Below are 17,667 nucleotides of genomic sequence, written 5' to 3'. Positions count from 1 at the left end.
CAATTCATTGTTCAGTAAACAAAGTCAAATTTCTATCAGATTATCATCCCACAAACCACAAAAATACTTTTTATTCTGTGAACAGAATATTCACTAGTCTAATGGATGGTAAATCACTATAAACATTCATGACCATTGTCTTACAGAATGAGGTCCTGTGCAGAAAGCAGTCAATGAGGATGACTATTTACTCCACAATCTCAAAAGAAAAAACTTGAGCCTATTACCACAAACCTACCGGAAAAAAGTAACACCTTCATAATAAATTGTCTCCTTTATATTAAGAAATCCCTGCTGAAATTATGTAATTTGAAGCATTAACTCTGCAGTTCCTGTACAGTAGATCAAAGCCCAAAAGGAATTAGAAATTGTGTCCTTGAGAGACTTGTGGTAAAATAAATGTGCTGATTGTTAGTGTTAAAGTTCAGGATAGAAAACTGAGTAGTGTCAATGCCAGGAATGGTCAACCCTATTCCTGGAAAGCCATAATCTAGCCATCTTTATACTGTAGGTTAGTCTAACTTTAATCTTCTAATCTTCAATTTCCATATACTGTACTTGAAACACTTTTATTTTAACCACTTAACCAGGTGATTTGTTAGGTAGTTTAGAGATGTAATCACACTATTGTGATCACAATGATTACGTTTGACTTACTAGAACCAATGTATTTACAAAACATCCATTTGTTCCAAGTCCTTACAAATGTGTTATAAGTTTGACACGTAACCCCTGCTAGATAGCGCCTATAGATCTAGTGTTGACCAACCCTGACCTACGGTATGTCTTACTTTTCTAACCTTTCTCCCACCATCCAAAGTATGTTGAAGAATTGCAGGACTCTTTTTTAACTGAACCTTTTAGTTACCAAATGAGCAAGTTTTAATCATCTGAAAAAAGGAGGAAGAATGCCTAAATGTTTTCATAATAACAATTTTCAACAATGAGACAAATAGCCGGCACTCATATTTATATGAAAAGTATAAAAAGAATCCATGGCTAGGACTATAAGACTGACATTTTTTCATTTCAACCTATCATATGACATGGAAGGCAGTAACAACATAGTACATAATTTTGTGTGAATCACAAAATATTAACAGAAATTTTCCTGTATTATTAAAACTCCCTAGCCAATTTTTAAATAACAATGAAAGAAAATTACCAACATTCCAAGGGCTCAGTGTATCAATGCTTCATTTATAAATACGTGCTACTGTTCAAGCGATTTAAAATACCACAAATAACAAAAATAAAATAATCATTGAAATAAACCAGAGGAAATTAACCTCTGCTCATCTGATACAAATTAGGGTGTCCAAACGGAAAATAATCCGTTATAGACATGCTTTTCCGCTTTCTTTCAAGGAATATCTTGGTAAACTCCTTGATGCATAAACCATCTTTACTATACACTATATTAGCCAAATGGCACACATGTGTCACTGATAACAAGAAGAATTCAAGAATAAGATTTTTATTTTAACTCCTTTTTATTTTATTAATTCGACTGCTGATGTTTCTAACTTAAATTAATATAAAACCCAAAATCGAAAATATTTTTCTTTTACTTATGGCTACCCAATCTTAAATGAAATTACATAAACTGTAATCGCACACTGTATTAAAAAAAATCAAAGAAATCAAAGGAATAAACGTTATGATACTGTAGATCACAGGATATCATATCCTGTGTAAACCTATATACTTACTAATTAGTATTCTATTTTCTACAATATTTTTTATACCAAATATATTTATTTTAATAATAATACATGTGTTTAACCAATTATATGTTCAAAGACGGATTTAAACCAGTCCATGTAAAACAAATGTATACATATGTTTATTATTATCTAACCTTAATACTGTGGATGTTTAAGAATACACTGATACACATTGTAATTTGAAATTTAATTCTCCCCCCAAAATAAAGTTTAATATCGTTTCGGGATGTCTTTTTTCGCGTCATTTCGATCAAACCTGGCTAACTTTTAAAAAAGGATAGGCTCAACGTACCTCTTTAAGTAGTTTTTCCCATAAATGATCTGTTGTAATAAAGTAACCAGTCCAAATGCACAAATAAAAATAAAACAAAGCGATCTGTTTCCTAGCAAATCTCTCCCGGAAGGGTCCGAGTATCCCATTGTTTCCTCTGGAATCCAGTGATTTAAGATAACAACCATAAAATAAGCGTCTATTTTATGTGACCCAAACGCGACACAATCAGACTTGGTCACTCATATTTGCCCAGTGTAGCGTTCAGGACGGCATTGCCTTAACTTCACTATACTGTACGTCAACAGCAAATGTGCTTACTGGCCACAATAAGCAATTATTGCTGTTTTCTATGTATATCTTCCGAAGCGCTCGTAGTGAGACCAAAAAAATCCGTCCCCATTGAGACAGCAAACCAAAGAAATTGAAATCTCGTTACATTAGGTTCTCAAATAAAGCCCCACTCATCTTGTACACTGTCAAATGATGTCTGGTAGGTAGGCAAATGCAAAGGAGAACCTCGGCTCGATCACTGCATTACAGCTTCTCCCAGCAGTCTGCGAGAGGAACGCAGCCAGTTCCAATTTTGTTCAGTGATCCAAACAGAAGGTATTGGCTTCCAGACGTGACTGGGATTCACTATTGCGAGTCAAAGAAGACCGTGTGGGTTGCATCTAATAAGCAAGCGCCTTTTTACCGCATTTCATTGTACATTTACACGAACATAACTATTAGCTCTCTGTAGTAAGATAGGAATGACGATAGTTTTGGATAGGATGAGTGTTTTTGAAGACAGCACAGTTCATTTAGCCTGCTCCTCAAGTCATCGGTGAAAACAAGGTCACAATTGCATCCGTTCAAGGACAGCTGGTAGCTCCGCCTGCATACTGATTTACTGCACACAATACATACAGTATATACTGTACTGTATATAGGCAACAATAAGTAATCGCTATTCTTTTCAATGTATTTAATTTTTGATTTTGTTAAATAATTTTTTTTCAGATGAAATTACAAAAGCTAAAAACAAATTACCTTGTGAAATATGAAATATTTAACAATTTCTTACGAAAACAAAATTATAACGCTGCCCTCACCAAGTGAGAAAGGTGTGACAACAGAATCAGGAATAGATGCCCTACAAACTCAGGAAGACAGTTAAGATATTCCCAAAAACCTTGAACCAAAAAAGGCTTTGGTAATATACAACAGCTTTTTAAAGCATCAATGTCACATCTCATTATTCCCAATTCACAGTGTTATTGAGTTCAATAAGTATTCTATTTTCAGACTAAAGTACTTTGTCCAATCTCCAGGGGTACAAGGAATTGTCCTATTTTGGTTAATCTAATGTCGTTTTGCAGATGATGAACATTTTGGCCTCTTTGTACATCCTTGAATGTCCAATTTAATTTTGCCCTTTTTTCCTGTTCTCCATTTGTTACATGCTGTAAAGCTCTGTATGTGTATTTATTTGCAGCTTTTCAATGACACAACTTTGTAGCATGTTTGCTTGTTTTATTACCTCTGTAACATTTACACAGATGGCAATTGTAAAGCCGTCCAAGCTATGCATCTTGAATCTACAGTATCTTCTGTTTCATTGGCAGAATTAACCAGCTCCTGTGAAGAGACATTCTTCTTCTTTACTCTGAATTCTTCATTTTGGGATTCTTATTTTTATTTTTACATTCTTATTTTTATACTACATTTTTATATTCAATGACTATGAATATGAATAAATTATAAAAGCTTCATGGTGATTCATATTTTTATCAGGTGTGCCGAAGTGTAGCAGGCACCTCGTTCATCTGTCAAATCTTCTATTTTAAAATCTTTTTAAATCCCTTCATCCCTAAGATATTATTTGAGTTCTTAGCATTTAATGAAATTAAAGGTGTTTATTTTTCAGTGAGTCCAAAATTGTCTTTCTAATATTGCAAAGCTGATTTGTACTGCATTGTATATTTTCTGATATGGACATGCATACAGTATAAAACGTGAAAGGAACATTTTAGCAACAGTTATTTGAAAGACTTGAAAGGGTGCATATAAAAGGTATAAATTCACTTATTTTCATTGATCTTTATGTGAGACTATGTGAGACACAACATTTTTTTAAACTAGCTACATTGTACAGTATATATAATTTATTAGGAACAAGTAATAGATTTATTCCATGCTGAAAAGAGAAGAAATAAAACCCTGAAGAAGGCTCCACGGCTGAAACATTTTGTTTTCTTTCTTCTCTTTTCAGCATGGAATAGACCTATTACTTGTTCCTTTGCAGTCTACACATGCTAAAGCAGTTACCCACCTGAACTATATAAATTATTGCTTAATATGTTTACATCTAGTAATGTATTAGTTAATTTGCTACTGTATGTTATTGCCATTTTATTATGTTTTCAGAAAAATGACTTATAATAACATGCATCGATCAAAATATCCTAGGTTGAATGAGTGTGGTGTTGGATGTATATTTGCAGGTGATACAGCGAGCTCTGTTGCAAGGGAAAGTGCCTGGTGTGGATGGTTACTGAGGGCGGTCAAGGGAGCTGTGAACTAGAAGGTTGCGCAGATTAGGTGCTTGGCGATATGAGATGATGGGGCGGTCACAAAAGAGGGCCCCAATGGAGGGATCATCCTGTAGGATGGAAAAGCTGTCGTTAATAGTCCTAGGGATAGGAAGTGTGTTAGGGTGGTAGGGAAGCACCAAAGGAATGCGGTTGTTACGGCGGGAGTTCCTGATTGGGTTGATGGTCCGAGGGGTGTTTTTGGCTCGGGCAAGGGCCCTGTCAATAACTCTGCTGGGGTATCCTCTGTTGATGAAAAAGGAGTACATTTTGAGGGCTTGGTTCTCGAAGTCGATGTCATCGCTGCATAATCGTCGTAGCCGAAGGAACTGTGAAAAAGGGAGAGAGGTTTTAGTGTGTTTGGGGTGAAATAACCTATACATGAGATAGCCGTGGGTTTGTAATAAACCGAAGTGGAGAGACGGGGGTAGCTGATGGAGAAGTTGATGTCTAGAAACGGAAGAGCAGTGGAAGATATGTTAACCGTATATTTGAGGGACAGGTGGAAGTTGGTGAAATGGTGCAGGAAGCACTCAAGCTGATTGTTGGAGCATGTGGTGGCACCGACGCAGTCATCAATATAACGCTTGTAGAGGTCAGGGACATAGCCAGTGTAGGAAGCGAAGAAGCGTTCTTCTACCCAGCTGACAAAAATATTGGCATAGCTGGGTCCCATTCTGGTGCCCATGGCAACTCCACTCACCTGTTGGTAAAAAGGATTATTGAAAGTGAATGCGTTCAGTGTGAGGACCAATTCTGCAAGGCGTACCAGGGTGTGGGTGGGTGGATCAAGCATTGTGCGTTTGTCCAGCGTGTGCTTGAGGGCTGTAAGGCCGTCATTATGGGGAATGACGGTGTAAAGATATGTGATGTCCATGGTAAAAATGTAGCATTCGGTGCCCTGAAACTGGAAATTATTAAAAAGTTGGAGCGCATGCTTGGTGTCTTACAACCACCTACACCTACAATCAACAATTCTTTTATTATCCTTTGGCCAGAGTCAAATCGAAACTTCAGCATATTCACTGATCGCCAACAGAAAATGTATTGCCTGATACATTTCTGAAACTTTCTTTGTGCCAAATGTTTTTGCATTTATACTTTATGAAATGTAAAATCACAAAATTGTGGGTCTGAAATTGAGATTGGCAGATGTGCCAAAGGTTCAGAAACGCTTCATTTATCTTGGTCTATCTAAGTAAAAATGTAATACACATTGTGTTAGAAGCAGAACCCCTGATGGACAAATGAATTACTCTAATATAAAAACCTTTCTCAAATTAAGGAAGACATTCATTTTACTGCCTTAGTTTTCAGTACTATATAACTGTACTATAGTATTTAAAAAAAAAAATAAATGACACATTCTCACAAGCACATTAGTTTTATTAATTTCTGTTTATATGTAATCAGGGCCAGCCCCAGCTTTTTGGGGGCCCTGTGCAAGATCTTGAAAATGTTGACCCTCCACATTGCAATTTGCGCATTCACTACTATTCACTACTATCAGCTCCCACCCCAACCTTATTTTACTATGCACTGTAGAATAATTAAATAAATGAATCACATAACTAGAAAACTAATATTAACCTCCTTTGGAGAACATATAATAAATAACTTACAAACAAGAAGAAAAAGCACACATTTTACAAACATGATGCCTTTTAATATTAAAAGTAATAACGTGAAACATAAATCTGTTAACTTTCTAGTAAAACACCTCAGTATTTCTACATGTCGAGCTAGAAAATGTGGCTTGTTTACTGTTCACTACTTACATGGATCTGATCGACTTAAAACCAAATGCAATACAAAAACATTATTACAATGACTTGATTTGGCATGCCTCAGTTTTGACATCACTTATCCTGCTCTTCTTTTCTCAGTGCTGGATAGGCACATCCTTTTGCAGGACAATGTGCGTTTACCAGTTGCAACGACCTGATTTTAATTCAAGACTATAACAACATTCTGTAGTTTGCAACACTAGGAAAAGGTCACTAGTAATGTTTCATTACACGTTAGATGCAAAGAAAGAGTAATTAAACTAATCATAAGATTTTCTACTTTCTGAAATTTAACAAACAGCATTTGGTGTAGCAGCAGCTGAAATCACACTGATTGTCAGTTTACAGAGAAGAAGACGGTGAAATAAACCACTACAGTACATTCACAATAATATTATCATTTATAACTGTATTTTACAGCCTAGATTAGCACAGCGGCAACAGAAAGAGCCACTGGAGGGGATATTTTCGCTCCAGTTTGTGAATGTGCTGATGAAAAAAAACTGTTCTGTTGCACGTTCAAGTGGCCCCTGGTGTCTGTGGGGCCCCAGGCAGTTGCCTTGTTCTCCTAAGCCAAGGGCCAGCCCTGAATATATTTAAACCAGTGTGAACTCTCTGAATGAGCATGCCTGTTCATGGTCTTTTTACAATTGGCACAGCTTAAACATAATCATCTTAAACAAATTCAGGTGATGCCCCTACTTGTAATTATTACAGGAATTTTTGAGCCACATGATGCATTCTCACAGCAGACAACTTGTGCATTTCTAACAGTGGCCAAAAATCAATCTTAAATGCAATCAGAAGAATACAAAAATGCATGTTTCACATTACATTAACAGGAGTGCAAATTAACTTGACATTTGAGTCTGAACTATTCAGAATTTGTAGCAGTGTAAACTGGCACTGTAAATTACTGTATCCCCACCACACAAACATGCATGTGTGTCTCCATTTATTTCAAACATTTGTACTAAACGGTACAACAAAATTTAGGCTACATAACATTTAAATCATGCTTGACTTCATTACAGAATATCCAATACAATATTTATGTATGAAACATCTATTCTATAATTTTATGCAATTCAAACTTTCAATCTGCAGTTAGAAAAAAAAATGATAACATGCCTTTTTACTTTTCTTACTTTCTCTTTTCACAAGCATCATGTTTTTCATAGGAGATAAAACTAGCTTCTTTTAACCGGAGTATCCAATATGTACAGTAAACCTTATTAAGCCAAGGCTGCTTCATAGTCTTTACTAAAGGCAGATCATGTGTCTGTTTCTTTGCACATTAACTCTCTCCGGGGGTAGAATGTTCCTGACAATGATATTTCTAAAAGGTTTATTGCTACTATACTCTTTTTCTTTAGGAGAAACAACCCTTCTGTTTCCGCCTCTTTCCGTTTGCTGTGCTCAAATTTGAGGTTATAAATCAGTGTTTAATTTAGTTTACAAATATGTTTTATAAATCAATAAAGATAGCTTTAAATGAATGTATGTATACAGTATATAATAGCATAATTAGCCATTTGAACCTTACATATTCTTGCAACTGTATGTACAATTCTTCTTCTGTCTAAAAATTGTATTGGTATATAAAGAACGGTTTACCTTTAGAAAACATAATGATGATATTTTTATATACCGCATGCAAGAAAAATACAAAGTCCCTTCTCATTACTAAATCTACACATGCTTTCATTAATCCAATCACTGATTATAACCTCTGCTCTCAGGTCCTTTCACTACTGCTTCATCACTTTGCCCACAAGATATATTTAATGTAAAAGCTGCAGCTCTCTGGAAACAAGAAGGGAGGCAAAATATTCTAAACTGATATAAGCATATCGCTTAAAATGTAAGTTTAGGGCTTATTACTTTCATACTTATTCATACATTATTATGACTAATTCTGTCAGTATTTGGATAAATAAAAAAACTTTATTTTTTCCAAACCAAAATCATAACAAAATGATATGTCTCCACTCCGGATACCTGTTTATGTGATACTATGCACATGTTTCAATAAAAAATAAAAAAATAAAAAAAGGATTTCATATGAAGATACACAGGGTGTATTTGTACGAATTCACATTTGTGTTCTCAGTGAATCTGTTATTCATGTCTCAAAATGGGACCTTTGAGGGTTATACTGGAGATGTTGTCTTCTTACATAAAAGAGCAACACCTCTATATCTCTGCAGGGCTGTGCTATGCTTCTCTTTGTGCTGAACCTCAGTGACTCATTTGGCAAAGAGGTTTGCTACAAGCTTGTATTCAATCTAGTCCTACTGACTTTGTGCATTAAAACACAAGCCATGTACAAAAGCAGTGCCAGTGAAAGTAAATACACATTGGAGCAAAGTGGCAGCCATGACATGAATTGTGACCTTGGCTGCTTCAGTGAAATGGCTTAAAGTTTTCTGAGACTGAAAGTTTGTAAGAATTTCAGACTGTTAGATGCCAAGTTCTGAATTGTCTGCAATACAATTATGTGCAAAGGGCTTGTATTTTGAGTTACTGTTTTAAACAACTTATACAGGTATGTGCATTGTTTTTGCAGGTTAACTAACTGGGCTAAGGGGACCTGTTTGGGGGAAGGGAAAGGAAAATTAAAGGGTCCACAAAAATATTGCATGCAAATGAGAAGACTTTGCTGCAGCTTTAAAAGCTGAAAGAATGAGCAAATTCTAGAGGTACTGTATGTGAGGATTGTTGGTTTATTTCTGAATAAAAGTATTTTTTGGAAATCAACCTTGTCTAATCAACTCACAGTACAATATTATGGTATGAAGGAGCAGTCTTTTTAAAAATACACTCATATACAGTATATATATATTACTCTATAATCTTTCTCTTAATTTTCTAGGCAGCCATGCATATTTCAACAATTTTATTATTAAGTTGGCTGATGTATAATTGTGTATTTAAAGAAATATGTATACAATGTGTGAAAGCACTTTATTAGGAAGCAATTTATTCTTACTCCTGTATTGGTATTGGGCCACACAGTTGTCATTGCACTCAGGAGTGATACTTTGCAGATCCATGGCCCTTGGTTCAATTCTGACAACGGGAAACTGTCTGTGTGGAGCTGGTGTATTCTCCAGGTGCCCAGGTTCAGTCCACCTCCCACACACAAGCTGGCTAAGATCGATTGGCCATGCTTAACTGTTCCTGAGTTAGGGTCCTGTGACTAGGGTCCCATGTGCATTTAATTCTGCCTTGGACCCCGCATCAACCCTGCATCTGGCATGCTGCAACCCTCACCAGGAAAGGTGTCTTACCAACAATGATGGATGGATGATTGGACATGGTGCTTAATAAGCAGTTCTAGAGAAGATACAATAAGCTTGACAGTGCCCTAGTTAAGCTAGAACTGGGGCATTACATTACATATTCTGTGCTCCATGCCTCAGAAAGCATTTCCTTTTTGATGCCTCATAAAAGGTCTCCAGAAGGGCAACTGGTGCTAAAGGGCTTGTAGAAGGACAAAAAACAGAATTAACTAGATCTGTACAGACACTAGCAACAGGACCTGAGGGAAGACGTGGCTGACCTCCAGCTATTATGTGTTGAACAATGGTCAGTGCTGGAAATATGGATTAATTAATTTTATATCTGACACAAAGTTTATTTATTACAAAGAAACAAAGTACATAAGCTCTGAGGTAATCTTGAATAATGTGATTTAGCGGATGTTAATGTTGGTGTATGTACAAAAGAGAAGGTGCTGGCTTAGAAATTGTCTTAGAGGGAATTGTAGCCAGCTATCTTTTAGCAATGGACACTGCCATCTGGAGGAACTTTACTGTATATTAATTTCACTTGCATATAGAACAGTTACAAATGAGAGGAGACCATTTGACCCATCTAGTCCTTTTAGATGTTAAAATCCAGCACTTCCTTGAAAGAAACTAGGGCATCAGCTAGGTAACTTGTTCCATACTCCCACAAACTTTAGGGTGAAGAAGTACCTCCTGTTTTCAGTTGTAAAAGCACTTCCACTTTTCTTTCCACTTGTGAACTTCTTTTTCATGTTTCGCTGGTCATGCAGAAGAAGTCTGCTGGGACTTGTCTTCAGTTGTGTCTTGGTTTGGCACTGCTATGTTATGTCTTTGAGGATTTTGGACTCCTTGTATTAGGTCCCCTCGTAGTTTTCTCTGTTCAAGATGAAACAAGATCATGTCCTTCATCAAGTCAATTTAGCACATTAATTTCCTCAATCTGTTTTCTCTATTGTGGTCACTCTTAACATTTCTAATATGTCCTTTTTATCAGTGCTTGCAATTCATAGTACTTCTTTTAAATAAATTTGCTGTTTCCTAATCATTTTATAAAGTGCTTTATTTTATTAAGTGAACTATGGAACCTGTTGGGATACCATTTTTATCTTGATTTACTTTTTTGGATAAGTTTGTTCAGTACTTCAAATCCCATTAAACTATTCACATCCATTCTATACAGAATCAATATTAATTATATCCCATTTAATTCGTTTCATTTCTTCGAAGTCTGCTTTCATGGAACTGTGAACTTTGGAGCCAAGCGCAAGATAAGTATGCTTTCCCCATTGGCAAGACGTAAGGGTATATATCTGCTCAGAAAGCCTGACCTGCTGTTAAATTCTTAATGTTGGTATAGTTTTGGTCATGTGTCTATTAAAAATAGACTTTAATGTGTAATTAATATAGATCAAAAGTACGTTATGCAAAGTTTTAAACAAACGCTTTTCTTACAAATATCTAACATTAATAGCACCGAATAGTAAAAAACAGACTTGAAAAAGGTGGTTCCGAGTTTCCACCGGAAGAAAACGGAATTGATTTAGTGGAACACCAGACTCTTTTCCGGTCTCTATCGTGTCAGCCTCTGGAGGAAGATGGTGAGTGTTTCACGGCTGCCTTATAAAGGATCTTATAACATCGAGAATTTGGGTTGTTGTTTGTCTCTGAAATTGTAACAATGTGCTAGTGTAAGACGCATATATGCATTTTTAAGTAAAATTTCGTAGGATGATGTCGAATTTACATTTTTAAGCCTTTCTTCTTGAACATGTTTTTTATAGTGTTTTCACTGGCTTTCAATAAAACGAACAAAATTGCAACCGTTTAGAATGTATTTTAATTACATTGCCAAAGCGCTCAATTTATATCTATTATATAATACACATACAAATGAAGCGAAAACGTGAAGTGGTAGCGTGATGTAAAAAGTTCCAATGGGGTTGGCTCCGTAGGCCTTGATGCATGTCTTAATTATGAAAGATCTTAATCATAAACTTAATACGTTGTGGAATGTAAACGTTATTACACTGTGGTGGCATTTAATAGTACTGATTTCGTGTATATTTTGAAAATGTAATGCCAGTGGCTAATATTTCATTGTGAGCTGCATTATTGTGCTTTGGAAATGTTTCGGAAAAGTGTGCAGATAATCAATATACGAAACAGTCGCGATGTGTAATAACACTTCTGTACATTTTCTTCGGGGAACGTTTTCTGACAAAAAGAACTTGATTGAAGCGCGAAGTGTCTTGTCAGTGATGTTTTTTTTTAAAAAAATGTCTGAACTTATGAAAATACACTGATTCTACGTCTTACCTGAGACGAGACCTTCACTCTTCAGGAGGTGATTTTTTATGCTACAGTCCCAAGTGGAACTGACATGGTTTTTTTTGTATTTGGCTTTTTGCTTTGTAGACGAAGGGAACATCGTCATTCGGGAAGCGTCGCAACAAGACGCACACACTGTGTCGCCGGTGTGGCTCCAAGGCCTATCACCTCCAGAAGTCCACTTGCGGAAAATGTGGATACCCAGCCAAGCGCAAGAGAAAGTGTAAGTGTGCTTGCCCCCATTGGCAAGAAGCAAGGGCGGTATTTCTGTCCGGAAAGCCTGTATTGCAAGAACATGGCTGGAAGTGCATGTTTCCAACCCATTCCTGTTAATCAGTTTTATGGTTGTATAATATACGTCTTTCACTCGAGAGCATTCTCAAGGCAGTGATGTACAAAAATGTCAAACGTGAAATTAAAAGAAACCTGATCGAAATTGACGGCCGTTAAGAACGAGTAAGTTCTGAGACGAGGTTTAAAAACATCAGCAGAGGATGTGTTTTAAACATGAAGTGTAAAGCACTTGTAATACAGCTACTACTGAAAAGGCTCAGGCCCCCTCAGCATGCTTGAGCGTGTAGTCTTTGGAACGTTCAGGAGCCTGGAGCCAGCAGAATAGAGTGAGGGAACTGGGAGCTGTGGAGATAGTAACTTTTCAAGGTGCACAGGAGACACATTCGTGTAGTGCCTGGTAGATCAACGAGATAATTTTAAAGTCAATCCCGTAAAGAGGCTGGTAAACACTGCAGGTTTTTCAGCACCGAAGGAATATGTTTGTCTTTTCTAAGCTTGGTCAGCACTGATGCAGCACAGTTCTGGACATATAGTTCCTCAAATATTTTTTTAGGTGATCCAGCTAGCAAAGCTTTGCAGTAGTCTAGTCTTGAGATGAAAGCATTAAGTGCTTTTTTTACCCTATTCCACCTAAACAATGCTCACACTGCAGGTGGTTGAGCATCTATACCTGGTGAGCCACTTGGGAAGTCTAGTCCAGATTCCCTTCTAAGCTGTTGGAAATCTGTAGGGCTGATTCTTTTTTAATACATTAATAATTTGACATAAATCAGCGGTAATCTTTCATGTATCACCCTGTTTGAGTCTAGCAAGAGAACCAGTTATCCAGCCTCTGTAAAACCATTCTGGATTCTCTTTGTCCCTTTTGCACAACTGCCATTTGACAGGATAGTTCGTCGGTTGCTGGTGATGGGAACGCCACCTTAATCAAAGCTGGCTGTACAGCTCATTTGAAGAGACGGACGCTGGAAAGGAGTACATTGTCTTCACATTGTCCTACATTGTATCTTGAAAAGATTGTTTCATGGGGTTAGGAGTAGATATTAAGACCTTTGGAAAATGTCCTCCTATCTTGCAGACAACTGGAGTGCCAAGGCCAAGAGGCGCAATACCACTGGAACAGGACGCATGAGGCATCTGAAGGTTGTATACCGCAGGTTCAGGTGAGAATTGTTTGCTTTTAAAATGAGAACAAGGGTGACATCAAGCACAGAGTGGTTCCGATGAAGCATGTTCTGCAAAATGTCTAAGTGGGTCATGTTAATTGTTCACATAATAACTGAGTAGCTATCAGGAATTTTAACACGGAAATTTAACATGGTAGTTAATTTGTAAATGTAGTTCCGTTAGAAGTAGCCTTGTAATCTGCACTTTGCTAGATGGTTTAAAACGACAATCATCTGCTGGAGCTGATATTTTAAATACTAAATCTAGCTTTTAAGTCCAGTTTAAAAGAAATACTTCTCACATCCAGTAGTGTTTTCATATTATCCATACTAGCTATATCCATACTAGCTATGGATAAACTGGAAAAATAGCAGACAGTTACTGTTAATCGAGGCATCTAGGGCTTTGTTGATGGTAAGGCATCTAATTTGCTTATCACTTAATTTCTTAAGTGTGAGTTGCAAACTAAACATTTAAGAAGACCTGTGGAGTTGCATAGGTTTCATTTTGTGAGAAATTAGTTTATCTTGCATAACAAGTGATTATGCTGTAGATAGAAAGTAAGAGCTTGCTGTAGGTTTGTGACATCTTGGATGTCAAGCTTCTGCTGTCAAGAAAAGAGCAGGATAAGAATGAAACAAATGTAAGTCAGTATACAGAATTGCAGAGCAGCCATTCATTTCCATCACTGATGATTGTTGATCACTGGCCTATTTTAATGCATAGATTTTACTTTTTGGTGGCATCATGTTTTATGCCTTAGTCAATTTAATGTAGGAAATGTAACAATTAGAAGTTGCAAGATTTTATGCATTCACTTAGACTTAAGGGTCAGTTTTAAAGCATGATGGATATGCATGTAGAATCTTGACCCTTTTTCTGTTCTTTTGCCAATCAGATGCAAACTTTTTATGACGTGTAGCTTAAAAGCTATAAGTGGTTGAGTAACATTTTACCATTTTTATCGCACTAGTACTAAACATACTAGTACTCTTTTACGAACATGATACTGATGACATTTCATGTGCATACCTGTCCCATGACTTTTTTTTGCAAACAAAATACTTTTAAGACCGCTGCAGTACTAAACAGCTTATCAATGATGTCCAAAAATAAATGTCTGAACAAATGACTTTACTGTGATTTCAAATTTTTACTGAGGTAAGCTGTAATAGTCTGCATGTGTAATCACATTGGCTTGTTGAGACTTGGCCACAGCTCTTGTCTTTAAGAGCGGTCGGCTACTGGGTTTAAGGCCGGGGACATGCACATTGCTCCACCTGGTGTCACTTTGTAATGTGACACGGTTCTCTGAGACACTGGAGCAGCACCTTTCTTCACATCTAAGTGGCACTTCTGATTTCTTGCAAAGAAATATCTCAAGCACTGCTGGATAAGCTTATAACCCTATATATACATAAAGCCATTATTTCACATCTAGTAATACTTAATTCCCTGTTGTAACTGTTGAGGTTAATACTTAAAAAAAAATACTTTCATGTTAATTCAGCTCTTCCATTATGTTTTGATATTTGCTTCATGATAGTAAAAAATCTTTTGTTGGTTAGTTTCTGATTCAGTGTACAGTCATGTTTCTCTTCTAGGAGAATACGTACAATTGAAGGTTGAAAAAGTAGGTTTTCCTCTAGAAAGGAACTTGATGTCTGGATTTTGGTTAAAGTGTTGCTGTACATCTCAAGGAGCAGAGTGCAGCAATACCCTTAGAAGTTACAAAATATGAGGAATAAAGTAAATTAGGTTTTCATCATAAGAGAAAGTCATAGAACACTAAAGGTCTTGAGGATTTTTGCAGTGATGCTAATGTGTGCCAACTTTGTAGTGACATTATGCTGTGCTGTTTTCTTTCAGAAACGGATTCCGCGAGGGAACAACCCCAAAACCTAAAAGAGCTGCAGTAGCAGCTTCCAGCTCCAGTTAGACAGACTGTTTAAAATAAATATGCTGTTTAAAAGTGATTGTGTTGTTTTTTTCTTCTCTGGTTACAAAGGGGAAACTCAATGGGGATTCATGATTATCAGTAACTATTATGAGTAAATTCGGCTATAGATCTTGAAAATCTTGAATTTGTAAATAGCCCTCTTTATGAATGTCCTTAAGGAGTAGGCAACAATGAATGATTCTCTGATAACGGTTACTATATTGTGCCATGGTGTAGGCAAAAATGACACTGAGATGAGTGTCCAGAAACAAGCTTTGCAAGTGTGAGGAATTATTACGATATACAAAGGCATCGATTAGACAATAATTCAGCTTTCCAATCAACAAATTTCAAGTCTATTACTTCTGATTGGATTGATAAAAATGTGGTTTTCTATTGGATGCATTGAAGATTCCTTAAGGAAAAAGAGCAGCAGAACCCAGGTGCATTTTGTGACGCATTTGGTTTTGGGCCAGATTGAGCCTGTAACTGAGGGAGTATTCAAACTGTTAAGGCAATTGGCTGTTGCAAGATCATCAGTGAAGCATATCCTGGACCACAAAAGGAAACGCATCCAAGGTTCAGGCTAGGAGGTACATCATAATTGGTTGTTAAGACTTGTTTGGCTGTGATGGTGAATCTGACGACAACATTCTTAAAACTAGGAGTTTCTGGGAACTACTAGCAGTTAAAGCTGGAGGAGGGAAATGTCTTCATGTTTTGTGTAGTTTCTGTTCTTGAAGGAACAAAGACATTTCCTGGACTGGTAATGAGGGTTTTAAAATTTTATAAAGGTCTGACCTCACTAATACTTATAAAATAGTTTCCATCTTTAACCCATTTTTCTTATGAAAAGCAAAGAAAAATGGGTGAAGGGGAGACAAAAATTTGCTTTCAAAGCTTCTGCATGAGCAAAGTATGATCTACCCATACATAAAACACATTTCTGCAAATAATTACATCTAAGTGTGATTTAATACTGTATCAGTCTTCACCTACCTGATTATTTTGGCTGCAGGTAGACCTATGAATGTCACACTTGAAGATTGCTAGTGGTTTGGAAATTTTCATTAAGAAGGGGAAGTCCTGAACAGCTCTGCACCAGTTGTTTCTGAAAGTACATAAAAATAGGGTTCCCATGGTCATGGAAATCCTGGATACGTTATGGAAAATGACATTTTATTTTCCACGCCTGGAAAAATTTTGAAAAATGATAAGTTTTGGAAAAGTCAAGGATTTTTTTAAATTGACCCAATATGATCATGGCTGTATCATATAATTTTGTTCACAAGTTAGCACACTTTTAAAAAGAGGATGTGGCGTTGCTGTTGCTAACATTATGCATTATAGTGTTGCATCAGACCCTCTCGCAGGATTTTTATAGTTAAAAGTTAAACAATTAAAACCAAAAATATAAAGCCATCTTATTTACAGAAATCGTATATACAGAAATGTTTTTCCACACGGTGGAAATTTTGTCTTTCACTGGAAGAAAGGTGAATTTCAATATTACCTAACTGATCCAAACACAAATATGAGAAAATGTGTTTTCAGTGATCTCTGGTTAGCAGATGAAAAATACAAGATATGGCTCCACAAAGATGAAGACCCAGGATGTGCGAGATGTAAATTATGCAGAAAAAAAGTCAATGAAAAGTTTTGGAACTTTGTTGGTAAAAATGAGTGGGAACCCTGATAAAACCACTGTCGCACTCTTATAAGGTAGGAGATGCACCCAGAATTGCAGGAGCAAGGTGTCACCCTTAAAGGTGACATCACAGAAAATGCAGAGGGTGGGTTAGCATCAGATCCTGCATGGAGTGCAGCTCGTTGTCATCTGTCACAAAGGCTTAAAGTCTGTAGCTATCACGTCTTGTTAAACAGGCCGGGACATATTTCTGAGTTGCCTTTTATTCAAAAACTTGAACACTGTGGCAGTTCAGATACAACATCATCTTTCTCTCTGTACCTTTAACATACAGTGGTCCAGCGCCATGTCTGTGGAGCTCATTGATTAAACCATCAGACTGCGACAGTCAGCGTTTTCAAATTTCTCTTAAAGCTAATCTTTTCACAAAAGCTTCTGATGTGTAATTCAGTCTTATTCTTCCTTTCACTAAATTAATTTGCTGTGCTTTTTCTTTTTCACTTTCTTCTTCTGTTCTAGTTTGTTGTACAGCGCTTTCAGAGTCCTAATAAGCAGTCAAAATACTGAATTAAAAAAATACATGTATATATATGTCCCTCCTCAATTAAGAAAACGTGCAAACGATTAAAGATTCACT

General features: G+C 36.6%; 2 protein-coding genes and 2 non-coding genes across 5 annotated transcripts in view; 3 read left to right on the top strand and 1 right to left on the bottom strand.

The window, feature by feature from the left end:
* st8sia5 (ST8 alpha-N-acetyl-neuraminide alpha-2,8-sialyltransferase 5) overlaps positions 1 to 2,845 on the bottom strand; it is a 31,091-nt gene extending 28,246 nt beyond the window's left edge. Inside the window, exon 1 of one of the 2 annotated variants that reach the window (XM_088629118.1) lies at positions 2,020 to 2,845. In XM_088629118.1, coding sequence (XP_088485244.1) covers positions 2,020 to 2,186 — 167 coding nt within the window. In that variant the 5' untranslated portion in view covers positions 2,187 to 2,845. The remainder of the gene's footprint in view (positions 1 to 2,019) is intronic. The other variant, XM_088629117.1, reaches the window with a different exon arrangement.
* Positions 2,846 to 11,095: 8,250 nt separating this feature from the next.
* rpl37 (ribosomal protein L37) lies at positions 11,096 to 15,419 on the top strand. The gene is made up of 4 exons (XM_088629116.1): positions 11,096 to 11,252; positions 12,070 to 12,205; positions 13,355 to 13,439; positions 15,313 to 15,419. Exons 1-4 carry the CDS (start codon positions 11,250 to 11,252, stop codon positions 15,380 to 15,382), a joined length of 294 nt encoding a protein of 97 aa, XP_088485242.1. The 5' UTR covers positions 11,096 to 11,249; the 3' UTR covers positions 15,383 to 15,419.
* Positions 11,901 to 11,982, top strand: LOC148672995 (small nucleolar RNA SNORD72). The gene has a single exon (XR_015936244.1). It is a non-coding gene; the product is annotated as a small nucleolar RNA SNORD72 (small nucleolar RNA).
* LOC148672994 (small nucleolar RNA SNORD72) lies at positions 14,534 to 14,611 on the top strand. The gene has a single exon (XR_015936243.1). It is a non-coding gene; the product is annotated as a small nucleolar RNA SNORD72 (small nucleolar RNA).
* Positions 15,420 to 17,667: the final 2,248 nt, after the last annotated feature.

The sequence above is a fragment of the Lepisosteus platostomus genome, chromosome 4 (genome assembly GCF_059453375.1).
Source record: "Lepisosteus platostomus isolate fLepPlt1 chromosome 4, fLepPlt1.hap1, whole genome shotgun sequence".
Taxonomy (NCBI): Eukaryota; Metazoa; Chordata; class Actinopteri; order Semionotiformes; family Lepisosteidae; genus Lepisosteus; species Lepisosteus platostomus.
This window is presented reverse-complemented; position numbering and strand designations above follow the sequence as displayed.

Bases quoted from the DNA above. Each gene is read 5' to 3' on its own strand.
- rpl37 (XM_088629116.1), top strand. The intron at 12,206-13,354 runs GTAAGTGTGCTT...CCTATCTTGCAG, and splicing joins AGCCAAGCGCAAGAGAAAGT to ACAACTGGAGTGCCAAGGCC. The intron at 13,440-15,312 runs GTGAGAATTGTT...GTTTTCTTTCAG, and splicing joins GTTGTATACCGCAGGTTCAG to AAACGGATTCCGCGAGGGAA.